The sequence below is a fragment of the Corvus cornix genome, chromosome 3 (genome assembly GCF_000738735.6).
Source record: "Corvus cornix cornix isolate S_Up_H32 chromosome 3, ASM73873v5, whole genome shotgun sequence".
NCBI lineage: Eukaryota > Metazoa > Chordata > Aves > Passeriformes > Corvidae > Corvus > Corvus cornix.
In genome coordinates this window covers 93,105,709-93,130,804 of record NC_047056.1, presented here as the reverse complement: position 1 = coordinate 93,130,804, position 25,096 = coordinate 93,105,709, and the positions used below count along the sequence as shown (strand labels likewise).

Below are 25,096 nucleotides of genomic sequence, written 5' to 3'. Positions count from 1 at the left end.
AATTATATGCCATTCCATACACACTACAATCTCAATATCCAGCCTCAATATTCCCACTTGAATACTGAGCTGAATATATATAGCTGTAGATTATATTTTCAAAGGAACTAAATAGTGACAGAGTAGGAGTCAAGTCACTACAACTTGATTGTCTAAATGGTATTTATTGTCAGTACATCCCTGGAACACACTTAATGTAGGCTTACTAACACCCTCACAAATCTTCTCTGAGAAAGCATTAGAGCAGGAACTGCATAGGCCAGAAACTGTTTCTGAGAGACTGTTCCAGTGACCCACCTTATTGTGCAAGATGCGAAAGTTTAACATTACAGGTGTAGTCAAACTGCAGAAGCTGGTCTTGGGGGCAGCGGGGAATGATTACAGCATTTTTTGGAGCTGTGTTTATGATGAATTTAGCTAGAGCATTACGGGATGCCTCGTTTCCCCTATTTTTGAGGAATTGAAAGTGTTTGTTTTACTTGCTGGGGTTAAAATACGCAGACAAAAGAAAAGGATAGTGCTACAGTTATTCATGAGGCCAATGCTCCAATAACAGTGCTAATGTATCTGCACCTGCTGTGGGAATGTATAACACTCACCTGAATGAGAGGGAAATGCTGGCTAGAGTTTCTTAAAGTTTCTTGAAGCTTCTTATTCTGACAATAAAAAGAAATTACTTGCAACTAAACTTACTAAATTTCCTTAACTGCAGAGGTTTTATGGCGTAAAATCATCCCAAAGGGACATTCTTTTAAAATATTCCTTTGGTGGCTAGTGAGGCAAGGCCTGTATAGTTTGCTGACATTGGTAACATTCCAAAATCCTTTCACTACATCCTCATGGTGTTCATAGTGATCTTACCTCAAACAGTAACATCATATGCTTTGTGTGACACTCCTGGTGGCTTGATCTTGGGACTATTACATTATTATTACAAGGTTTTATTGACCCTCTTTATCACGCACTACTGAGCAACATATTTTTCCCTTTCTTACATACATTTCCCCCAAGCTGCCGTTGCCCCGGCCGTGGGCTCAGCCGTGCCCTGCAGTGGGTGGTTGGATCCGGCTGAAACCCGCTCTGTCTGGCTGGAACCGGCTGTGTCCAGCTGGAACCAGCTGTGTCTGGCTGGAACCGGCTGTGTCCAGCTGGGGCAGCCCTGGCCTCCCCTCACAGAGCCCCCACAGCCCCCACTGCTGCAGGGCCTGGGCACCCACACCCAATGCAACGTTACATACATACAGATTTTTCTTTTAAAACATGTAGATACAAAAATGCTGCTAGCAAGGATTTTCTTGCTATTTTCTAAGTCCATGAGAGACTTTTCTCTCACACAGAAGAGGTCGCAGGGCATGTAAGCAACCAAGCCACCTGCAACCTTGAAAAGTCTTGTTTATGGTACAGTAGAAAAATATTTTGACAATGGATGTTTTAGGATTTCTAGCCAATCACCCCCAAGGGGTGGCTGATCCTTTGTCCAATTAGACTATGAAGAAAAAAGTCTAAAAAAGAGTTTGTAAAATAATTAAATAAATCAATCTTGCTGCACAATTCCTGCCTGCTGGATCTTCTCTCCTCCTCCCTATGGCTGCAGGACATGGTGATATACCCTAGGGCCCAGGCCTGCGGTAATAAAAACAGAGTAAGATACTGAGCTGGGAAAATGCCCTATATTTCAGTGCAAGGTTTATAAATATTCTTAAGCTTAGTGCATTCCTTGCAAGCTGTCAGCAAGGCAGTCTTGCAGCTTTCTTCTGCGCAGGCACAAGATAGAAGGCTGGTGTTCATAAAAGAATTTGCTCATATTTTGGGTGCAGATAGGAAAGAAAGCAAGCTTCAAAGTCCATAGTCCTGCCAAAGTGCTGATTCCAATGAAAATATGTAAAAGGACATCCTGGCATGGGAATAGAGAGGAAATAGACTTTATTTTAATAAACGCAGGTTATAGAGAGACCTTAATTGGTAGAAGAGAGCTTAATTGTATAAATGGAAGTTGTGCTGTGCCAGCTGACTCAAAACAGAGAACAGACCTTGCAGTTCAGACATCACCAAAATTTTGCCTTTGCTTCCTCTGGATCCTCTGAAATATTGTGCTGAAAGATCTATGAAAGAAGAAAGTATCTAACAGATTGCTCAGAACAACTTTGTCTCTGGCATATCTTTCTTATATCTCCAGGGAATATCACTAAGTAACTGGATATTACTCCTGAGATGTTCTGAAGGATAACTGAGTTTCTTGAATGTTTCTTTAGGGATTTCTAAGGGATATTTTGTTGTTGATTTTTAGGTACTTTATTAAATTATTTATAAACCAGATATCTGCACTGCAAAGCTTCTGGGAGACTTATGTACCACATTCAAGCAACTCAGTGGGCAATTAAGTTCTTTCTTCTCTTCTGCATCTGTTCAGAGCAAAAATACTTTTGGGGATCTGCACTGTCAGACCATGGATAATGGGACCGAAGGACAATACAGACCACGTCCTTTGCCCACCTACTCAATTGCCTTTGATCTAAAAGCCAAACCAAGGTCTTATAGTGTTTTATACGGTGGTATAAACATGGTGGCATTTATTATCAATGATTTTGTGGGTAAAGATGGAGAAAATGCTGTTCTTTTGATTGTAATTCTCTAGTCTATAAACTAAACTATAAGTTTTGCTTATTTCATGGTCAAATGCAGACTGTACTTGTTGAAAAGAACAGATATAATAACAAAGATATAAATGTCTATATTTAAATGAAGGCTTTTTCTTTCCTCCCCACATTCATCATATTTCTAAATGCCTTGTTCTTTGTAGGAATTGAATTGTCACAATTACATAAGGAAGCTCTTAGATGACAAAATGGATAAAAATATAACCACCAATATTTGATCCATAACAACTATGTCTTTAAACTCATTGCGGGAAGCACTCAGTGCAAATTAAAAAAATCAAGTTTGAAATGCAGACAGCAATTTCTAACATGTTAACTGGGTTGCTGGGAAATATCCAGAAAGGAAGTTGCTAACTGAATTCTGAATACTTTGTGATTTTAAGTATTAATTAACTGAAAATTTGGAGACATAAATTTGAAAGACCAATTTAATGTATGGTCAACACTGCAGATGAGTATCATGATTTTCAGTACATACAAGAATGCAACAGCCAGTATTAGGAAAAGACAACTTATCACCATGCGGTAGAAAAGCGCATGCTCAAAATCTCTATATATTTAGGCTGTGTTTCAAAGGCTACCTGCAACATAAAATAATGAAAGACATCCTCTATAAATACAGTTTTAGCCAATATTGCAATGTTAGTTTCTGTTTAGGGAAAAAACCAAAAATCCCTGTGCTACACTTACAAATATTGTGCAAAGAGAAAAAATACTAGGTATTCAAAATCCAAGTTCAAATTTTAGGATTCCTTTTAAGATATAAACTACTTTAAACAGTCTAACACTTCTAGAAATATAATTGAACTCGCAATGTCTTCTATAGTTTCTTTGCATCTAGTACAAATAATTGAATCTAGTACAAAGGTAGTGATGCTATCCACCTAAAATTCATTAATTTTGCATCAGAATGTGGAAGGAAAATAAAGATAATTGGCATTAAAAACAGATTTATTCATGCAATGTGAATGTTTAGCATAGAAAGTGAAATTATTTCTCTTATTACCTTAACAATATCTCCCTCATGCAGCTGAAAGCTCCTGGCTCTAAGATGGATACCTTTTCCAGCCTCAGTTTCAATTTTATAGATACATTCATGGTTGTTGTCATAATTAGATGGAAAATTTGGAGACAACAATGTTCCTTCATTTCCAGAGACAGTTGCTCCGCATTCAGCTAAAGAAAATAGACACATTAAAACAAAAGTGAATTATCCAATTCAAGAAAATATGGGTTATTAGCAATAATATTTAGATTCTATGCAATCTCTAACAGGCTATCTAGGAAAAGTATATTTCTATTAGATTTCATCTGTAGGAACAACTCCTAGAAACCCTATCAAAGTTGCCATCTCCTGCATTTCACTGTCTCTGTTTATTACGTGCTCTTATGTGCTTTTACCTCCAACTTATTCCCTGGTCCTCCCGTCAGACTAACCAATAATGCAGGTTAGCCTGGATACCATAAAAATAGAATGTTTTATTGAAATATAGTTGTTGTGGTAACATTTCAAATAAACACACTATTGATTTTACTTCTGTATTCAGCTTTATAAATAAGTATTTTAAAAAGCAGTCAATAAGCTGCAGAAAAAAAAATTTCTGGTACTAAATCAAGAGCATTCAAACATGTTTTTCTCTACCTGGAATAAAATGAAAAAATAAAAAAGAAACCAACATTTATTGACATCAGTCAGAGCCAAGGAGACAGATCTTTTCCTTTCTGGGTAAAAAGTAGGTGAGTCTTTTTCACAGCCATCTGTAGTAAGCACCTATTGACACTTTCATTAGACATTACTTGTTGTAGCTCCCGAGTAAAGAAAATAATAAAGAGTAGGAGGAGTGTTATGTTCCAGACCATGGACTCAGTTTGATTTCTGAATAAAGACTAATAAAATTATTCCAAATATGCAACGTAAATTCCATCACACAAATGAAAACATCCAAACAGAAAGCAAATAATATTGGTGTACTTTTCAAACAGATATATAAACCACTTAAAAATTACCTAAAAACACCTTATAAGAGCCCACAGTAACATTAACATACCAACCATTAATCTTCAGCTTTTTTCAGGTGCATGAGATTGATATTTATATCTAATTTTTCAGTCTAGGGATAAAATATACTGTGGTTTTTTTGACCCAAACATCATTAGATGTTTTGACCTCATTCAGAGTTTCATAAAAATGTAACAGTTAAAATAATAACAAATTAAAAGATAGTAATTATAAATCAACATATACACCCTATCAAAGAACTGATAGGTTTAGAAAAAAAATCTGTGTTTTTTCTAAAAATGTTTAATAGATTTTCATGGTTCTTAGGACATTAAAACATCTATTTGAGGAAGTGGGAAGGGTATTCAGTTTTAGGTATAACTCAATATAGTTTAACAAGTATATGTGTAAAGAATAATTTTTAAAATATAGTATAAAGATAATTCAGCAAATAGAAAAGAATTGATTTCAACATATTTAAGAAGAAATGTATGTTTTATACTTGCAAATAAGCAGTCTAAACATTTTGTATTTACTTTTCTGAGAACTTCACAGATATCAAATTTATGTGCCTCTTGCCTTGAAAAGTATAAAACAAGTGTATTTTTTACTTCCTCCTTACAATAAAACTGAAGAAAAAAGGGAGTAAGAAGGAGAAGGAGAGGGAAGCAGGGATGGATGGAGGGAAGGGGGCAGGAGGGATGTAAGAATGGAAAAGGGGAAGAAAGGAAGGGGGAATGAGGCAGTTACAATCTTACACAGATCCTTATTTCTACTCTTCATTTGGGATCTCCTTAGGCAAAATAGAAAGGAAATAACCAATAAACTGGATCTTTGATCTAGCACGTTAAGTTATAGTTCATTTGCTATTTTAAAGTAGAGCTTTATAATCTTCCCTTCCTTAGCTTAGGTTTTGAGCTACATTATATTTAACAGGCAGAAGGGTGTTGGGGAATAAGAACCCCTGCCACCAAACTTCAGACAGATGAACTCTTTCTTTGTTGGGGAATGTAGGATGCATAAGGTATTCCTAACATGTTTAAAGTCACCTTACATTGTCTAAATGTTTCAAAGAACTGTAGTAGACTGAGAAACTAGATTTTTATTTTGATACTTTTTGGTAAAGCATGCCAAGTATGTGATACCTATTACATATGGCTACATATACAGGTCTCTCTGTACCTATCAGTGTGTACATATCCATATGTAGCTATTTGTGTCTTGGATTTTAGGAAGAAGGTGGAACTGATTAAATTTATAAAATGTAATTCACAGCAATGCCAATATAATTGCCACATTAATGTAAAACATTTACAACACCAGTACTCTACACAAGCCATCTGCAAACAAGTGTTTGCCCAGGTAAAGACGCATACAAAAAAACAATGGTGCCTTAGGCTGCATCATTGTCTTATTATCTACCTCTTTTAAAGAACTAGAAATACACAAGTACAATGCTGAAGAAGAGAAAAAAATATGGAAGCAAAGGGCTTTTCCTTACTTAATGTTCATGCAATATTCTACATTTTGTTTCAGTGAGTGAATGTAAACCACTAAGACATATGCAGTAATAGAGGAAGTGTACAACGAGCTTTCCAAAATCTAGAACTGGCCACATCTCTTGATCCAAGAAGTCTGTGTTCCAAGGTTCAAAGCCATGGTAATTTAAATCTGTGAATAAAAGTACTGACATATAAGATCAGGGATAATAAGAGTTGCAAACTAAAGTTAAAATATTACTACCCTTCTAAAGTATACTACTTTCTGCAAGAAGCAGATGTGTTCTAACAAGAGCAATTATTTACTAAACTTCAATTACATGGCAAAATTCTGTGAACTTAAGTTGGCACTCACATACCTCCAACCCATGTTACAAAACCATATTCTGTTTTCAGTGAACGTTACCCCTTTTCAAATCCCTGGCAAATATCTGACAGCTATGCAGTTTCATCAGGCCCCATCATTCCCTTCATTATCATGACAAAGGCTTGTTCATGTCATCTGGCCAGTCAAGTTTCCTACCTCGTCTTCTGTCAGTCAGTAATCGCCAATACAGATCCCAGAAAGAGGCTTCCAAAGGAAATTAAGCCCTTCTTTGTAACTTCCCTTCCTCAGTTTATACGAAACATGTCACAGCTCAGGTTAAGGTTTTCTAGCTGTATTTTGGTAATGTTAGGATATCAAGTCAAGGACATGTTTAATTAGCTCCCCCAATGTCTTGACCTGGAGATTTAGGTGACTTTTTTTCAAAGAAATGTTGTCCCCATCCATAGAAAAATTCCTTTCTCTCCACACTGTTGGAGTTTTTTAGTGTGCTAATGAGTGAAATCTCCGCCATTTGTGACCAATGACCAGATACATAGACCTTATGTCCTAAGGACTTCAACTGAGTATTTTTCTAACTGTTCCTGCACACTGAAGTCCAGAACTGCATGACCACGCTTCCCGTAGTTATGAACTAGAAACTCAAAAGAGCAGCCATGAAATGCAATACTGAGTCTGGTCTTGGCAGCAGGAATATGCAAAGGCATCTCTCCCCTTCAAGGCCCTAATATTATACTGAGTGGTATGGGAAAAGCCATGGTTTTTCTTTAAAAATATTTACACTAGCTGATACTGCTGCTACTTTTTAATATAGTAATTAACACAAGAAGCCAGGATGTGTGACACCTAAATTCAATTCACTTTGCTTGTGGGAATTTGAACATGCATCTCCTATGACTTCTGCCTTACACAGAGAGATTAGAAAATCAGTCACAAAGTGAAAAAATGTTGACTAACCTCTTTAGCACAGTGGGTAGGGCATTATATAAGGGAAAAGGAATACTTCTTCGAAGAAACTCGTACATTAAACAGTTGAGAAATAAAATTCTGAAATAACTCATGAATCAACATTCACTGTTACCATGTGAGCACCAAACTACTACACTGGAAAAATATATTCATGTTCACTTCCATTTTCTTCACCTGCAATTAATCTTTAATTCTTTATGCAAAATGAAACAAGAGCCTTTGGCCATATTGGCACGATGATTCTGCTAGCAAGCATCAGATAAAATTTAAAATTCTTTTCCAGAAGCAAAAAGAAATGAAGACACATCTCATATTCTTGATGAGAGATCAAGGCATGGCAGTTTTGTGTAAAGAACAGATATGCCTTGTCCACTTATGTTAACTGAAAAGTAAAACACTGTCAGTCTTGAAAGCACATGGGTTGTAAGAGTAACTACTGATTTTAGTATCTCAAGCAGAAAAATACTATTGTATTATCTTGAAAGAGCTCTCTAGTTCTGGACTACAGAGGCCACTTCCTTGCTTCAATGCCTTCCAGATACCTTCTCAGTTCCAGAGACCTGTTCTCATCTTGACAGCATGAACTGCCTCCCCAACCCAGAGAGATGAAAGAGAAAATATTTCTCACTCCCCCACATGAGAAAAACATCTAATATTTTGGGATAAGAAAACAAAGAATGCTTAGTAACAAGAGAACAAAGACCACTTGGTTAAGAAGATCAAGGACTATTCAGTCAAGGCAGGAGAGATGTAACAAAATTTCTAAAATGTAACAGGTAGCAGAACCACAGTAGCTCGCAGAAAAAATTGTTATACAAGCACTTGTTTTAAGGAAAAAAAGCTGATGTGAATATTAGGAATGTGATCACTTACGTTACTGGTTAGCAGGCACATGACAGTTATACTATTGGCTGTCCAGGTGCGTGTTATTCTAATCTGATAGTGAAAATATTATAAAACCTATATACACTTTTAATAAATGTTTCTGCATGTTTCATACATCACATTGTATCTGATTGTAATTTCATTTATTAACTATAAGTCACTAAATATTACCCATATGCACGCTTTCTTCGATAAAATCAACTATATCTGTATTAGTATCTACAAGTCTTAAGTTATGCAAACATTGACAGGCATGGAATTTGCCAGGAGAAATAATCTTTACCAATCTTAAAGTAATTACTGTTGATATTCTGTCTCCATATTTTGATCCACAACCTTGTGTTGGAAATATCAGGGTGAATTTAGGTGAGCAGGTAAATTATAACATACCCATTGAACATGCTCTATGTAAAGAGCATTTTCAGGACTAGCTCCTCAAGCTGTAGACTTTAAAGAAAATTAATATATTTCAAAATGCTCTCTGTGTGGTTATGTGATATGCTTAGATTAGTATAATGTAAGTATGACTTAAGGACTTTAAATCTGCATATGATATAATACCTAAAATTGCTATAAAAAATGTAGCACGAAATACATATTATGATGTAATAGAGATCCCTTCTCTATGTTGCATATCTCCCTTTCCTTTGTTTCTTTATCAATCTATTTCACTTTTCAAGATACAAAATACATTGATTCAAAGTTCTAGGTTTTTTACTATCAATATGGTCAGTGACACCTAAACCCACTCTGTAGATTAAGCAATTAAGAACCAGTTCTAACTTCATTTATTTCAACTTATCAATGTATTTAAAATATATTCTATTACCAAGAAAAAAAACGTGTAATCCAAAATATTTTTCAGCAGAGAATATGTAAAACCTATGCTAAGAGAAAAAAAAAAAAAAATTGAAAAAAAACCCCCAAAAAACAGTGAGCCAGAAAACCATGAAAGCAAAAGAAAAAAAAAGGATAGTTCATTAGGGGTCATAAGAAATGACAAAAAGCTTCCATTTTCAAGGGTAGGAGGGACTTCTTTTTCTTCTGTGAAGGATATAGGGGAGTTGTTTCAGCTTGTACACAATTGTTTTGAGTCTGAGGGAGAAAGAGAGAAGGAAGGAAGAAAGGAGGCAGGCAAGCACATTCTTGGAGAAATTACATGAAATAGCACCTACTGTGTTCCAACAAGATCTATAAAATTAAGAGGTTGTTTTCATATTAAAACACATTAAATCACTTGTTACATAGCTTAAACTAGCACAATTAAACAATTTTTTTTCTGTTAGTATCAGCTGCTTACAAGGATCCAATTTAGATTCTTCACTTCCCAAATCTGCCAAACTATGGAAGTCGGCTAAAACACAGCATTCAAAAGACAAGGTCCTTCAACACATCTCCTTTATAAAGAAAAAAATCTACATGGTACTGCCTCTGTGTTTCAAAAGTTGGAAAACAGACAAAAGCAGATTAATCTAGTTCTCTATTATAACTTTTGTTTAAAAACACTTGTGTGCTTTTTAAAGTTAGTTTTATTTATTTATTACAAAATCAAAAGTATCCACCTTAGAATTCAAAAGGTATACTCATATTGACTGTATGTCACCTGTTTTCACACATAAAATATTTTAAAAGAGGACCTAATTTCACTACAGTTAATTAATTTTGCTACAGTTTCCAAGTTGTCTGTTGTAACCTTGGTAAGAACTGCAGCAGACTGAAAAAAGCTGCTTTATCAAACTGTTCTTTTATTCTGTTTCAGTGAGAGTAATCTGTCTGGAGATACTTGACCCCATTCTTTTTTCTTTTGCTTAATAAAGTCACTTAAATTCTATCTAAATAAGTACCTTTTTTCTTTCTTTCATTGTCTCACTTGAAATTGGATAAAAGGAAACTGCAGAGGGTAGATCTTTTGAATATCAACAAACAGTTACTGAATACAAATACAAACTCTATAAAACAAACAAAATTCAGGGATTTTTGAATTGCTTTGAAATACAGTTCATGTAAAATGTAACAATAACTTTGTTTAATGGAAAAGTTTACTTTATTATTTTTTCTTCCATACATCTCGCTAAAAGGTTTGACAGGATTTTAAGCAGATCTCCAAAGCAGAGATCAAATAAAAGTAGTATGTTGTCAGTTTAAAGGCTTCTCTGCTGCAAAGCACTCTACTGAGTGCAGAATACCCTTGTCGTATTTATAAAATTGTGCAGCAGTTCATAAAGTATGAGAAGAAACTGAGCTCAGATATTCTTTATGTTTTGTTGGACAATATTGTTATCCAGTAGGATGGCTATGCAACATTAATACAAGAGCAAAGGGGATCACAGATGAAGCATAATTTGCTCTGTCTTCTCATAATAGCAAAGACTTAGGGTTCCCCCACAGTCAATGAGGGATCTCTAAAGCTGAGCATATGACTTCTGCAGGGACGACACAATACATGACTGGATTCAAGCATGGATTCATGTACAAACTCTAATACAGGAAGCTTCCAGTTAACAGGAATGCTGCATCAAACTGAGGTTCATGTGGAGTTTCCACAGCAACTGTCTGCATGGTGTCTTGAGCCTGTATTGCCAGCAGTCCTTCATCTCCAATTCTGCAGCCTGCCCTCCACCTGAGGGTGCACCTGTAACCTTTCATCTACACGCTGCCAGGTGGCTGCAGCATTACCTTCACTTTGGCTTCACAAATGGTACTGTGCTCACCTGGCACTACTGAATTCAGAAACAGTGTTATGCTGGGTTTCTCCTAAAAAGTGATTGCCATTGATTTTTAAATCACACTGTTCTCATCCCACTTCTCACTCTTTTGCTCTGTAGTTTTAGCCTGTAAATCTACACTAAGATCACATCACTCTGGATCTGGAAGTATTTAGCCTGTAACTTCATACTGGAATAGAATATTGTAGATAACAAGCAGTTTATAGTTATTCTAATGCACAATAAGTATTACACAATAAAATACATGCACAAATATATCACGTTAAATACTATTTAGTCTGCAGCACTCACACTTGTTCCATTTGGTGTAAACAGCATCATAAACTACTAATGAGGATCTTGAGAAGGTCTGCATGAAAAATATAACTGTACCAGGGAGAAAGCAAGAAGTTGTTGGCTTTTTTTCTCATTACTATTATCATCATTATTGTCACCACTACCTTTACCAGGGAAAATTTTTTGTCTGAGGATTCTTTCCTTCCTCTTACCAGTTGGTGCCTGAGGATTGGCATTCCCTGGTTTTTTTCTCTCTCTCTTTTCTACTCTTTGTTTGCTTCTCTAACATAGATTTCAAGTAAAGTTAGGTCATCAGCTGTGGACTGCACTACTAAAGCATGTTCATGTCAGCCTCTCTTAATATTCTTTAAGTAACACCCATATGATGGCGGTGAGGTTAGAATACCTCACTGAAAACCCTACTGAAATGCTGTGGTGAAAACAAACCTCTTATTCTGTATTTTTTGTACCATTTGAATGCACAGAATAATGGAGCAGGAAAGGAAGGCCTAACAGGAGGCAAAACATTTTCTGTGGTTTGCTTAATTAGTTCTCAATCCATATGCCACTGACATAAGGCACTACTCACATTCTCAAAACAAATCCTATGATGTTAATTGGCCTCAGGGGATTATTGGCACAAACCAAGGTAAGGACATTTTTTCGTATTTATATTCTTTTGAGATTTTTATCTACTCTTTCTAGTATCATCTGATAATAAGCTTTGGACATTATTTGTCTTAGAAAGAAACAACTCTTATCAGACATAACCTTAAACCATAGAAAGAAGGCAAAAGGGTGACTTGAGGCAATCTTTATTCCTTCTAACTATAGGTGACTAATATTTCACACCAGGCCTCAGATAAAAGTGATTAAGGTCTTATAAAAATCACTCCTTCTCACTCGGAAAATAAAATCAAAGTGGCCATTGTGTACCAACTGAAATCTGTAGTGATTCCCGAATATTAAAGTTTCAGTTTTCAGATAGAGACAACTCAAACCTAACACTAACCTAAACACTAACTCAAACAAATCTTCAGTATTAAGTCAAAAACATGAAACTAAAAGAAGGGGTTAAATAACACAACCTTTTGATTGTATTTATAAAAATGCAATATTGTAAGATAAAGAAACAGAAATTATCAAAAACTTATCAAATAACTTTATTAAATACATTGTATAAAACAATGTATAGAAAACAGCCTTAACAATAGACTTAACTTTAGTAGACTTAACAATTTAAATGTGACAGCTTTTAAATAAAGAATACCGAAATACAGTGGATCTGGAATGCATGAACATCCTTATTTCTGTCTGAATATTCAGAGACACAACTACTGATGTTATATAAGATTTGTTGCTCATGAACAGCTCTTAAATGAGAGCTGTCTCTGCCTAAACACCAGCTATAAATGAACAGTGATTTTGACTTCTTAAAGGTGAATTCAAATCCAAATTTTATGCTACAGACTTTAAAGAAAAAAATGAATGCCAGATCTCAAGGGTCTCACAGAATCTCCAATGCTATTCAGGCTAACAGCTTTCCCACTTACGTTTCAATCTCACTGGAAATTAACTCAGTGCTACAACATGACAGAGTATATTAATTACAATTGATGACTTTGCAATGAATACTAACTAAACTATTAAAAAGAAACAGCTTATTAAATGGTGTCAACAATTTATTGTAACACACTACCAATTAGTCAAGTAGTATTTAATATAACAACTAAATATGATAAATTAATTTGATATTAATTTGAATACCAGTGAGCAATACCTTGGTGAAGATTTTACTCAAATACTGTATTAATGTACTATTAAAAATCAATTGCCATATAAAATTTAATATAGGAGCAACACCACTCAAATATGGAATGAATATATATAGGAGTGCTTTCTTTTCAGCTTTACAATTTAAGTTTTTTACAGCTTGATTTAGGAATATTCCATACAGTTGAAATAACTCATGTGGGACAGGAAATAATACAGGTTAAAACCCAAACCAAATACAAAAGCCCCAGCACTCAAAACTAAGTTTATTCCTTGATATGTTATGTTTGAACTCTGTTCAATCCTTACCATGAAAGGCTGGTGTGAACTGAATATAGTATAGACTGTATAGTGCAGAAATAACATTTTCATTATATGTCATACATAGGTAAAATTATACAGTTTCTTAAAGAGATAGTGAGAAGGGAAAGTGCAGACAAGCAGAGAGAAGCAGCTTACAAATCAAATAATATAATCATTAAGACAATCACATAAAAGAGAGTTTGAGAATGAATTCAAATGTTTATTCCCTCTTATGAGAGAATGGAATGTTAAGGGTTAATAACTCAAACAATTGTCCATTTGCAAGAGCAGCTGGGTGCTTTGCTGAGGCCAGGTTTGCATCCCCCCAAATGAAGGAGAGGAGGAGAGGTTTTGGATGTGTGGTGGTGAAACCTCTGATATGCATAAGAACAGCCCAGCTGCAGAGGGGGTGAACACCCATCACCAGAGGATGACCACTACACACTGACCTTTGCTTAGCAAAAAGCTGAGCTTTGAGCCAGATAAAGGAACAGGCAACTGGCTCAGATGCAAAACTTAATTCCCAGGGAAGTTATCTGGACGTTCCCACATAGGCCTGAAGGTATTCATCCCTTCTGATAAGACATAACTACTTACACTATGCTGAGAAACATGGTTATGTCTCAGAAAGTGTTATAAATGTCATAAACTATCAAAGATCCATGGAACTTTATGTAAGGACTTTCCCCACCCTCAACAGATCAAGACCACAACCATCACTTCGAGCAACGGACATCTAAATGACAACAGTTTCATTGCTAGATCCTCGTGCTGTAATATCTCTCCTCTCCACCATCAACTTTTATCCTTTCTTCCTCTTTTTTCTTTTCCTTCTATATTTTCTTAAAATATGTTTTTACATTTCCATAGATTATATAAAAAAGGCCACATACTTTCTTTCCATTGTAACTAAATTGTTCTAAAATAAACATGCCACACACACATATATAAATATATATATGTATAATAAATTTATACATTCTGGTAATTCAGTGTCATTTCACTCTAATCCTGAGAATTCTTGTTGTTTCTCTCACACACCACCCAGAGTGAATCAAACTACCTTCCCCTAAAACCACTGTCTAGACCAGAGCATTGCATAATTGTTACATCAGACAGGATCCCTTGGATGTGGTGGAGTGATCAGTGTGGTCTAAAGCTGTTTAGGGTTTTCTGGTGTGACCTGGACCTGCTGCAAGGTATTCTGTGGGAGAAAGACAAGTTGACTCTCAGAGAGGGTTGTGAGGAGAAGGACATTGACTCTCAGTGGGTTACTGAAGGGTGTAACTACCAAGAGCAAGTCAAATGGTGACTGTCTGCTTGTTATGAAATTATAATGATATTTTTTTTTCCGTCGCTATGACCTGGGTACATCAGACCAGCTGAAAGGTTTTCTGGTGGAACCTCGGCCTTTTGAAAGGTTTTACCTGGGAGAAAGCCAAGCCAACCCTCAGAGAGGGCTAATGGGGAGAAAGACATTAACTTTCTGCAGGTTAATGACAGATTCAAAAGGAATGACCACCCAAGATGAGTCAAATGGAGATTGTACCCTCCTGATGGAATTAAAGTCTTTTGAAAAGACAAGGCTCCTACATCTGAGCTCAGTACTTTGCAACTCACTGTAAAGGGATCTCCACTAGGGTTTTCACTCCTTGCCTTCAGTAATCAGTCAATCTTTGTCAAGTGGGAAGAAAAGAATTATATGTCTCCTGTCTTTCAGAATTTCATCAGTTTTATCACAGTGCACCATATAAAGGAGTACCAAAACTAAAAGGCTCATTCCTCACCTTTTTAGGGGATTGCTGCAAATTATAAAGTCACATTTCAAAAAGTAATAAGGAGATGATTTAAGTGCAAACAGATGCATGCATTTGACGTTGCAGTCTAAACTCCCTTCTCTGCCTCAGCCCCTACTTCTTGGCCACCTATCTCTGGAGATGTTTGTACTCATAGATATCTTGTTTTGTTAAACATTTCTGCTTTTGCACATACCCTACTCCTCACCAAGTCTGAGAAGACACAGAATCCATTTGGATTTTTTTCCTTTATAAAGTAGATGTGTTGAAGGACCTTGTCTTTTGAATCCTGTGTTTTGGCAGACTTCCATAGTTTAGCAGATTTGGGAAGTGAAGAATCTCAATTGGATCCCTGTAAGCAGCTGATATTTACAGAACAAATTTTGTTTACTACGTGCTAGTTTAAGCTATGTAACAAGTGATTTAATGTGTTTTAATATGAAAACAACCTCTTAATTTTATAGATCTTGTCAGAAAGAGTAGGTGCTATTTTGTGTTATTTCTCCAAGAATGTGTATCTCTTCTCTTCTCTTCTCTTCTCTTCTCTTCTCTTCTCTTCTCTTCTCTCTTCTCTTCTCTTCTCTTCTCTTCTCTCTTCTCCTCTCCCTCTTCCTTTCCTTTCCTTTCCTTTCCTTTCCTTTCCTTTCCTTTCCTTTCCTTTCCTTTCCTTTCCTTTCCTTTCCTTTCCTTTCCTTTCCTTTCCTTTCCTTTCCTTTCCTTTCCTTTCCTTTCCTTTCCTTTCCTTTCCTTTCCTTTCCTTTCCTTTCCTTTCCTTTCCTTTCCTTTCCTTTCCTTTCCTTTCCTTTCCTTTCCTTTCCTTTCCTTTCCTTTCCTTTCCTTTCCTTTCCTTTCCTTTCCTTCCTCAGACTCAAAACAATTGTGTATAAGTTGAAACAACTCCTTTATATCCTTCCTAGAGGACAGAGAAGTCTCTCCTACCCTTGCAAATGGAAGTTTCTTGTAATTTCTTATGACCTCTAATAAACTTTTTCATTTTGCTTTCATGGTCTCCGGGTTCACCAGTTTGTTTGGTTTTTTTAGGAATGCCTCAACCTATGAGCCTTTCAATTCATTTTCTAAGTAACACAACTCCAACATAGAGTGCTAGAAAGCTCCTGAATAGTTTGACTTAAAGCAAACTCTAAAGTAAGTAAAGTATGTTTAAAAGCATAGTCTTGGTTTGTTAGATGAGATTTAGAAAATCTGCCTTAGTAACAATTTCCTGGAAAGAGCCTGTGGATCCTGTTTAAAAGGTTATTGATGACAATAAGATAACATCAAAAACCTGATTGTGACAGTCTCCTTTAGGTGGGCATTAGCTTCAGAATCAGGGACTTCAATAAGTTGTTCCACCTCATTTTTGGACTCCACTATTCACCAAGCTTCTGAGATGCACACAACTTTGCGGATACGCAGAGGTGCGTGACTGCTCCTAAGCTTTACTCTTGGATCTGTACTCTAGGGGGACTAACTCACTAAAAGCTGGGTTTTGTCCTCAGGAAAAAGTAGTCAACTGTGAATGAAACTATAATAGAACTGCGCAATTATAGGTAGAGATAAAAAGAGTTATTGCTGGCAGGAAAAAGTGGTAAGACTATGTTTCCACACTCAGCCAGTTTTGTCTTCACAGTCATGAAATAAGTATAAAGGTATATACCTTTATACATTTGCAACTATGAAAAGCAAATGGCATAATGGGAATAAATTATATATGTAGAAGTAGTGTCAGCAACCCACCAAAACTGTAATTACTAATAAAATGTATGGTTTTGATTTTTTTTTTTCTGGAAAACACTGGAGTAATAATTAAATCCATAATAACAACAAAATAACAAATAATAACACAATAATAAACAAATGAAGGGGACAAAATCTGTTTTCTGTTTGCAAATCTCAACTAGACAAAAGATAATCAGGAGAAACTTGTCTGTACTCCAGTAGCTTGTTTTTCACCCACACACACAATACAAACCCAATAATTTTAAATGAAAAGTAAATTATCCAGAAGTAGATCTGAAAAATTAAACCATCACACATAGTCAAACAAACCAATTACAGTAGCATACCAGATGATAAGGTTAACATCCTTACAGGCTACAAGTTATTTCAGAACAGTAAAACCCCAGATATTTACATCAATACTCTCAAATCAAAAGATATGGGCTAGTGACATTTCTTTTCAAGATATGCATGCTTATCTTCCAGGTAGCCATGTGTCAGTATTACTAGAAATATATTTTTCTCTTGACATTATCTATAGACATGTGCTCATTAATTAATTCTGTGCATCACACAAAAGAGAAAATTAGCAGAGTTCCCCTCCCCTCATTCCTCTCAGTTACAGTAAATTTTGAGGAGAGGGGTAAAAAAGAACACTATGAGTGTACATTGAGACGACATATCTCAAAGAACATCTATATACAGATAGACAGACTTTTTTCATTCAAATTACTGTCTGTGTCCTTTATACTGTGGAAAACTGCAAAAAAAGCCTAACTGCAGCATAGGTGCTGGAGTGAGCCACCAGTTCAGTAAAAATAGTGTGATAGTTCTCCCAAATGCAGTTACTGAGTCTGGAAAGATGGGAACCAGTAATCTTGTGTAAAAAAGAGAGTAGAATGTCATAGCATGGAGAGAAGGCCACTGAAAATTATGATAATGTTGTTCATACAGGACTCAAGAGTCTTAAATTAATAGCAGCATCATGATGTTAGGCTAACAAGACCTCCCAAGCTCTGCTTTTCCCTTACCTGGAAAATAACTCTTCAAAGAAGAAGAAATGGTGGAAAGTCACAAATAGTTCTCTGATCAGGAAAATTGCACATCGTGTTTGAGATAATCCTAGAGGAAGGACTTGAAATTTTTTACTGGGATGGAGAAGGGCAAGACCTTAGGAAACCCTATTGGATTGTTGGTTTTTTCAACAGCAGATGAAACTGAATACAACTTCTGTGATACAAATCAGTATGCGCTTGTGTGAATGTTTAGCTTAAAAACTAAATGCAATTAAATTTGAAGGGTTTTCATCCTGAATCTGATTAAAAGAAGCATGAAAGAATGCATTACGATGTGTCATAGAAGGACTGAAAAATCCTTGTTGATGTGTATATATCATGTATGAGAGTTTGGTCACTGTAGAAATCACAATTAGGGAGTAATAATCAAGAGGCTACTGAACACAGTAATGTTCCTATGAACTTGTGCCACTGAATTGAGACTAGATTTAATTCTGAATGTACATTCCAAATCCAGCAGATTTCAGGACAAGCAGTTGCTTTTCACTCTTCTGAGAAAGAAGTCTTTGTGTGAACTTTTCAGAGTAAGAGGATATCTTCACCCCTAATGTCTTAGGTGCCGTGGAAACAAGAAAAGGGATCTCTGTAAACCCTCTTAAGTGTTAAGAAAATAATCACTTATGAAAGCAGCTGTGCAGGGCACTGAGTATGTCTTTCCCCCTCAGTTTCAGCCAGCTGCCTAGCAAAGTTTCTTTCCTTGCATTTGTCTTAGCTGCATTATAGATATTTTTTTAGTTTGCTACACTAAAAGAGATGAAATGAAGACATAGGTTGAGTTAAAAGAGTTATTTAGATTATCTTATTTTAGAGAAGTTCCACTTGTCTTTGTATGTTTTATAAAAAGTTTTACTAATCAGTTAGAAAGTGGGGTCTCATACATGGATTTAGTGACAGAAGTGTCTCAGGGCCAGTTGACAAATTTATTCAAAACTGAACATAAGAACAAAAAGGAAATGCTAAGCTCTCTGTAAATAAATTCCATTTCAACATGAATGACAGACATATCACATATACATAAGATTAGATGTGTATCACTAAATTATGCTTGGGAGAACATACAGGCATATCTGTGTCTGGCACTGTAAGTGGTTTAAATTCACAGCTAATTCAATGGCCAATACTTCATTAAGCTAATTATTGATACTTTGGTAGTAATCTTTGCAACTTTTCAATGTGTCATTCACAATATCAGGATAACTAAGTGAGCATTTTCAAGATATTGGGTATGAATCTCTTATTACTGTAGATACTGTAGGAAAGACTTTCTAAAAGTTAACACAATTTACAAAAACATACATGACCATCACATAGAATGTTTCTTTTCTTCAGCGCAGAGATGACTAAAATCTTATGATATTTAAAATAAACTAAACATGTTTGAGTGGAACACCAAGAAGCCCTCTAGAAAGAGAGAAACCCCAAACAAAACAAATATATGAGCAAACAACCCAAACCAAGAAAATATGCCAGTGCTGAAAATAGACTAAGACTTAAATCTAGAATTTCCAAATAAATGGCAAACTCCATATTATGTTGGTTTCTCTCCCATCTGTAACATCCTTTCATTATGGTATAAATAAAACCATTTTAAAACAAAATTTGAGATACTTTGTTTTTCTATGTATCTTACATGCATATACAATGCAGATGACTTTTTTAGACATAGAGATCCTTTATGTTTTTCTATGTATCTTACATGCATATACAATGCAGATGACTTTTTTAGATATAGAGATCCATCTTTTTAAAACAAATAAAAGAAGCTGAAGCTGAGTTACTCCCTTTATGAAATAATATTTTATTTAAAACAAGAACCCTCTTAAGGAAATCCATTTAGAGGTGTATGGAAGTATTTGACTTTTCAGAATCATTATGTCAGTAGCAGCTGGTGAGATCCACTTGGCATGGTGGAGATAAAACCATCTCACAAATACAGCAACTGCACAAATTTCATAAAATACAGTCCCAGAACTTTTCCAGGAAAAGAACTGTTCACTCAGTTTGAGTTCATAGTTACTGATGTTTAACAACAGCACACTAATTTTAAAAAATAAAGTTTAAAAATGCTGTGAAGCAGTTTATAAACGGTAAAAAATCCCAAAAGTTTAGAATTACAAGAATAACAACACAATATGAAAAAAAGATCCTTAAAACCAGCTGCAGGGCTCTAAAGTAGGTTATTTTCACCTAAAAGCTCTAAACATTGTTTCTCTACCCCAGAAGACAAAGTATGAAATTTATACCTTAACTGTGCCAAACATAAAGTTTAATAATTACTTCTACATTTTACCTCACATGACATTTTGATCTTATTTGCTAGCACGATTCTAATTATTCCTCCATGTTTTTTGTTCTCTAAATAAAAGAGACATGCATTACTTAATCTTGCACTGACTTTAAAGTTTTTACAGCTTGGGGATCAACTGTTTCAACCCAAGCACTTTGCTCCCTGCCCAGTATTCTGACACATGCCATGTGCTTTAACAACTTGATGAATGAAATGAAAGCATGTGACCACCTACCCACACACCTTGGCAGAGGTGCACTCCATACACGCCGACCACCTCCCAGGCAGGTGAGTTTGTTAGCACCTTCCAGGCGATATCCAGGAAAACAAGAAAAGATCAAGGAATCTCCAACACCAAAATGAAAACCAATTCGCCTACTGAAGGCAGGAACACCAGGGTCATCACATGGCTCCAGATCATATTCTACAGACAATAAAACATAATATAGTATTATCTGGACAAGTTGTCCACATGGAAAAAACCAAACTTATCAAATTGCCTGCATTGTATGAGCATGGAACATCTGGAAAACATGTATTTCAGAGTTGTGTTCTCTACTAAAACCCAGTACTGTTTCTATAAGTCTATTATGCCTATATATACAGTAATTATGTATCTAATGTCCCACACAAACTACATCTATTTTCTTAATTTCAAGAGCTGTAATCAGCTTGTTCTGTAAGTGGTTTACTATAATTTTGTTTAATTACTTCCTTTGTATATAATTCCTGTTTCTTTTCATCTGAACTCCCAAACAGCTTTAGAAGTGAGACTTGTAGTTAAAATAAATCATTATGTAATGAAGAAAATCTAATTAAAAAATCAAACAAAAGGTTTGGTGAATGAAAGACATATGAACAAATTTTCAAAAAGTGTGCTTTTATAACTACACATCAGGAATAATTCAGGAGGAGTCAGAATAAACTAATGGGTAAAAAATCAGGGCTGTTACATAGGAAGCAAATCAAACTCAGAAAATATCTGAACCATCCATTTCCCCATCTCCAAAGAGTATGCTCTGGAAGTATCACCTTTTGTTTGTCATGTTTTCTCATACAATTTTTCCTTAGATAAAGGACCCAACCCGCGACAATCCACTAGCAACTACTTCAAGAAAAGATGTTGAAAGAGATCAACTTAACATCTAATGGAAAAAGTTTGATTTTATATTCTTCAGAATATGATCCAAAAGACCAAAGAGATCACTTCTAGTAACAGATAAGAAAAAACATTTTCAAGAACATTTACCTTGGAGGTCAGAGGAAAGTAGGGTCAAATCTACTTAAACAGCTGATATGTGGAATAAAATAAATAAATAAATCATTTGCTTTAGTAACTGTCTTGTAGGAAAGTTCTGAATATTAACGGGAATCTATAAACCACACCAGTTTCTGCTGGCAAAGGTTTTAAGTTTAGAAAACATATGACCTACTACCTCTGCTCAGTACTACAGAGGCTAAGCTAAACATGGAGATACACCGTAGTACACTTTTAGGTACATGACAATTTTCATGACAAATTTCTATGTTAAATGACATTCAAAACAGGTTAAGGCCTTCTCACTAAACACTTCTTACTAAGAAGAAATATATTCTGATTGTGCGAAAATACAGAAACAGAATCACCTATTTGTTTCATGAAGTTAATGTACCTCATAATATTTCTCAAAATGTGTATTTAATATAAATGATGACATATGCTGGCTCTGTATGTTGTAGCAGTAGTAGATAGGACATAAACCTTCAATTGTGTTCCAAAAGTTCTGTAATCCATATCTTTTGTTACTGCACAATTCTCCCCCCTGCATCCACAATATTTTGTGTGTTTTTCTACAACTTGCTTAGTGCTCTACCCTTTTGACTTAGTGATAAACAAACTATCAGAGATATAATTTAGTATTTTTATTTACATTTTAAACTTGCAAAACTGCTGACCTCTGATTTGGTGAGTCCAAAGTATCCAGAATGAATGTATTTTAGCATTTCATAGGAGTAAATCCATCAGTATTGCGCTACTCAGTGAGGTAGTTCTTTTCCTTTTTAAAATAAGCAAGCTAAATGGGATGCATTACTCATAAATAGCATGGTCATCTGTAAGCATTTCCAAATCTCAATAAAACTTATTGACTTTCAGTTCCTGAAAAATTATGTGGGAGAGTTGGATGTGAGTTCCTCATGTACTCCTTCCATAGAATATCCATGTGCATGTGCATTTCAACTTGCACTTGATTCATTTATATGTGTCATGGCACAAGTGGAAGCTTCAGACAAGCCCTGCCTTAGTCTTGGCCACAGAACTTGTCAACTTGTCAACATCTTAAATGTAAGGACTTATTCTGGTCCACAAGTTCTAATGATGGAGAATCAGATCTATTTATAAAAATTAATTATTTATTAAACAGAGATAACAGACCAAAGACCCTAATCAGAATTACTACACAGTATAAAACTAAAGAACTACTAGTAGATTACAGGCTAACATAAAACAATGCACTATTTCAAGGTACCTATAAGTAAAGCTAGCAAAAGAAATAGTATTGCAACTTACCACCAAAATGACATTAATGTACACAGATTTCTTCACTTAGCCCCTGGGGAGCTACTATAAAGTAGGTGTCCCTACTCATGGGAGAAACTCCACACGTTTCCAGGACCATGTACAGAGGATTTCTGCTTTGTGAGTTTGGTGTGGCTTTTCTAGTTTGTAAGTGAGGTGTCTGTGAGTGAGAAATGCAGCTTGTCTTCCACATCTCACTTCAACAGGAAGATGTTTATTGGCAGGTGGGAGATGCCAGACCACTGGCCATTTTGGCCATGTTGCCAAGACAGCTCGTCCTGTTTGAGCTATTTGACCAATTAACAGCAACAGATGATCTCTTGTTGGGGAGTGAGATGCCCTGCTACAATATGCAAATCTGTAATTCTACTTCCTAGTAATGGAGATAGGCAAAGAAAATTATTGAGAAATGTATATTAGATGTCATCTAGTTTTAGAAGACTGTAAATAAGAAGCAGTAACTTAAATGTTTCAAGTATCTTAAAGAGATAATTTATAGAAATACATCAATAGCTAATAAGTGTTTTAATTTATCTTTATATACACGTTTTCTATTTCAAAATCAGTCTTCAATTTAGACTCCTTTGTGAATCTGAGTTAGTATATCACTGCTTTTTAAAAGTTTCTATAGTTGGTTTAGTAAAACAGTACCAGTTAGTTCCTTTCTTCTGAAGCAGTACCTTCTATCTTTGTAATTTTTCCCCCCAATTTTCCTCCAAACCTCTTTTTCAACAATCTTGATGTTTCTGTGAGGACATGGAAAACTTCTTAAAACACTCAAATCACCAACATTCTTCTCAATTCTCTTGGCCACCTTTATAAACCTTAACCGGTTTTCTATGATAGAGACTATACAATTTCTATTAACTTTTTTTTTTAGTGGTGCTTCAAAATGTTTCTGTTATCTACAAGTGAAATATCATCTGGAACTTTTTTCAGGATATTTAGCAGAATGGAATTCATTACCTGAAAATGTTATGTTGAAACCTTCATAAGAAATTGAAAAATCAGATATAAATCGAAGCTGTGCAGTAAAATTTCCAAAGAGGCCGGCTTTAATTGTAGGGGGTAAGACTGAGCCAGTCAATCTGGCTACTGGTTCTGTGAAGCTCCCATCTTCAGTGATGAGCAAATAGTCATGAGAGCTCTCAAGGTGAAAGGTATGAAAAACCAGCTGTACACCTTTAAAAGAATTAAAAAGGGAGGAAAGAAAAGCATTTAATAGGAAGTTTTTCTATTCCTTCATATGTAGGTGACACAGAAAGCAGTTCTTATGTTATATGGGAACATTTTGAGAAAAAGTTAGAATCAAAACCTGAAATTCTGAAAATAAAGTTTGCAGAAAGCACTTGAGCTCAGCTGAGTAATATGTGCAATGTGGATGCTGGTTTAGCTCACTTCAAATCAATATTTCCCATAACAGAATCAATGGCATCCAGCGCTATTTGTATACAGCACTCTGAAAATCCAGATTTGTATTATTTAGATGTTATTCAAGTTCCTGTATGTCTCTTTTACTTATATTATCTACCTTGATTTCATTGTTAACTAGGAGACATACTTTAATACTTGGCTGAAATTTTGTATTTGTGTTTTATTTTTGCCTTTCTTCCAACACAATTCTGGTTTTTTTTAAACTTCAGGGAAGTGCCCATATACAAGGACAAAGTTTTATGTACAGTCTTGCATAAATATAGATTAATATTTTCTGGGACTGATCCTTTACTGACATCATGACTGTTTTTTCATTTACCAGCTTCCAGTCCAGTAATGAATTAAATTTTGACTTACAATTCAGTCTTCAAATACAATACATTTAAATACAATAAATACAACAAATTTATAAATTTACTGTGGGGAACAACATTCTTCTTAGAATGGTTTCTGATATATTTTACATTTAAAATGCCTTATGAGTTTTAAACAAAAGATCCAGTCTTTAAGAAGATTTTAAACAGAAACTTCCAATATACTTCTCAGTAAATTTTTCTTATGTTTTGATTTTTGATTTAATAGTATGTAACACATTATTAGTACTCTCTGGGCTTTTTTGCTTAGGTTATTTTACACATTCCCCCAATGGATAAGCTGACAAGATCAACTATGCATTCACATGTTACTCTACTGTATATGTAACATAAAGATATATATAAGTTTTTGCTCTAATGGCTTAAGTCTGAAATCTAAGGCTACCAATACACAGATCAAATCTGTTTCTTTATGCTTAAAAATTGGTGAAGAGCCATCAA

The 25,096-nt window shown here is 35.2% G+C and overlaps 1 protein-coding gene across 1 annotated transcript in view; it reads right to left on the bottom strand.

The window, feature by feature from the left end:
• CSMD1 (CUB and Sushi multiple domains 1) overlaps nt 1-25,096 on the bottom strand; it is a 1,117,781-nt gene that overhangs the window by 217,268 nt on the left and 875,417 nt on the right. Inside the window, exons 20-22 of the mRNA XM_039568608.1 lie at nt 23,814-24,029; nt 20,526-20,714; nt 3,664-3,833 (exon numbers count right to left, since the gene is read on the bottom strand). Coding sequence (XP_039424542.1) covers nt 3,664-3,833; nt 20,526-20,714; nt 23,814-24,029 — 575 coding nt within the window. The remainder of the gene's footprint in view (nt 1-3,663; nt 3,834-20,525; nt 20,715-23,813; nt 24,030-25,096) is intronic.